Source organism: Tupaia chinensis, unplaced genomic scaffold (assembly GCF_000334495.1).
Source record: "Tupaia chinensis unplaced genomic scaffold, TupChi_1.0 Scaffold000066_1, whole genome shotgun sequence".
Taxonomy (NCBI): Eukaryota; Metazoa; Chordata; class Mammalia; order Scandentia; family Tupaiidae; genus Tupaia; species Tupaia belangeri.
Window position 1 is genome coordinate 4,538,362 of NW_006159525.1, and position 2,424 is coordinate 4,540,785.

The 2,424-nt window shown below is 51.8% G+C and overlaps 1 protein-coding gene across 1 annotated transcript in view; it reads right to left on the reverse strand.

Annotated features, from left to right (window-relative positions):
- Positions 1 to 2,413, reverse strand: part of DOK5 (docking protein 5) — a 169,300-nt gene extending 166,887 nt beyond the window's left edge. Inside the window, exon 1 of the mRNA XM_006141894.2 lies at positions 2,142 to 2,413. Coding sequence (XP_006141956.1) covers positions 2,142 to 2,207 — 66 coding nt within the window. The 5' untranslated portion in view covers positions 2,208 to 2,413. The remainder of the gene's footprint in view (positions 1 to 2,141) is intronic.
- Positions 2,414 to 2,424: the final 11 nt, after the last annotated feature.

Consider the following 2,424-nt stretch of genomic DNA (forward strand, 5'->3'; position numbering starts at 1 on the left):
AAAAAACGAACTGGGGATAAAACCGATGTTAACCAATAAGCCCAGATTTGTTTGATCATAGTTTTGACCTTTTCTTTCCGTGAGCGATAACTATACTTCAGTGCACAGTCTGAACTCTGTTTGACTGTTAATAGACACTCAGAATGAATAAACTTTAAGCAAGCATACTGCTCACAGCATCCAAAATACTGTAAAGTGTAAAACAAATGGAAACTTAACTACATTTCCTCTCTCTGTTTCCAGTCTCTGTCCACGAATATTGGTCCCTGTATAGGGCTGTAGCATATTAACTCTAATCATACAGGAAACACAACCATCTCGATTAGCACACACTAGAAAGTGATGGGGACCACTCTTTCAAATAAATCACCATGTGTCACAATTTGGCATAAACTCTGATCCTTATGAATAATTCATTTTCTGTGTATTAATAATGCATGTCCTTTCTTCCTATTGGAATTCTGCCTGACACAGAATGGCTGTCGCTTACCAATTCCTTCAATCGACAGGATGGAGCAAGTCTAAATTAGAATGGTGCTTTCAAATGCTCCCTTTAAAACTGTAATTCTCATCCAGCCTATAAGGTCATTGAAAATACAAAATCTCTGTTATTTTTCTTTCTTTGCATAAGCGTCCCTCAGTTAAGAACCCCAACGATGGTCATCCTTTCCCCATGAGAACATAGCAGAGAGGAAAACCAAGGAAACTTTGGCAGAGTCGATAGGAATTGGCTAATGTTGTTACCCGTCTCCCTAATTATACATGGGACATAATTGCTAAAACAGGCTAGCCAGCCGAGAGGGAGGAAGGAAGGATGGAAGAGGGGAAGGAGGAAAATAATTGACTAAAACAAATCAGGCAAGAGCTTTATAATAATTACCAGTGTTGCACCCCACCAAGCTTTCTTTCAGAGCTCAGTTTCCTACTGCCAAGTATCTTTTCAGTTTTGGGTAAAATGAGCTGGCGCCTAAGAAAAGTCCGAAGACCAATTAAGAGCACGATGCTGATGACATACATTCACAGAGAAAAGCAGGCATCACGCCCTGAGTGGGGTCACCCCACCACGCTGCCTGAGAAAGCTCAGGCAGGAATTACTAAAGCAAGTCGGCCCCTCTCAAGAGAAAGTTTGGAGACCAGAGGAGGGAACTCCCCTCCCATTCCCCCAGCCCCTCAGCCAGGCGCACAGAACTCTCCAAAACAGCAGCAAGTCTTGACATGGTAGAGAACTAAAGGAGTTCGATATTTTAAAACAAAACAAAAGGTCCTTTCAGTACCTTTTCCTTCCTCGTTTCATTTCCACATCTTCACCAACGCTCAAGCCCAAAGACAGGTGGGACGGGTTCTCCGAAGTCCCCCCACTGCGGAGCTCAGGGGGAGTTTGAAGGAGCCCTCCTGCCCCAGCATCTGTCCCCAGGTGCCCTCAGGGTCATGCATTCTTCCAGCAGGCATTCAGGGAGCGCGGGCTGGCTGGGGTCTTATTCCACGCTGAATAATCTTCCAGCCGGTCTCCCACAGGTATTCTAGAGACGAAGTCCCCCACCAGGGTAAGATGAGCGAAAATTCAGACATGGGTGTCCACTCGAAGGTGGCCAGGTCAGAGGCCACCCCACACCGCCCTCGCCAACACCCGAGGCAGAGGTGGGGCGCTGACCAGGACAAGGAGACCTTTCGCTTGGCAGAAACCTCTCCCTGGGGTCAGAGGGTCACGACCTGGTTCACACGGACAGCGTCAGTCCTGGCTCAGCCAGCGGACCCACCCCCTGGAAAAGTTCAGTTGGCAGCGAGTGGGAGGAGAGGGGTCCCAGGGGCAGTGGGTGAGATGGGCACCCCCGGGGTTCTCCGCTGCAACTCCCATGGCTACCGAGAAATATTTATTTGGAGTGGATGGGCTCCGGTGGCCACTGCAGCCGAGCACGCGGCCACCAGCAGAAAGCCAAGTCATCCGAGAGATAAAGATAGAGCCGTGACATACCTAGACGCTGGCCTGACTCCACACGCGGCGACGCGGGCTCCGGCTGAGCAAGCCCCAGCGGCTCGCAGCGCACGGCGGCCACCAGGGACTGCGTGCCCCTCCGGGGATGCTGGCGGAGGGGACAGACCATTGAACGCGCGATCAGCAAAAGGGAAGGATCCGGACTTACCCCCAGGCGTCTGCTGCGGATCCTCACGTACCCTTGCTTCACTATGTCATTAAAATTGGAAGCCATCCCAGGCAGCCGACGACCCCCTACCCAAGCGCACGCACCCTAAGCGGCTCTGGGGAGGGCTGAGCGCAGGGCCGAGAAGCGCTGGGAGGAGAAAGTTGGCGGCGGCTCGGCGAGGCTCTAGAAGGCGCGCATCACTTTCCCAGTCCCCCAAACCCTGAAAGTGGGCGGCCGCCTTGCAGCCACTTTGGGGGAGCGCAGAGAGCGCGGCGCAGCGAGG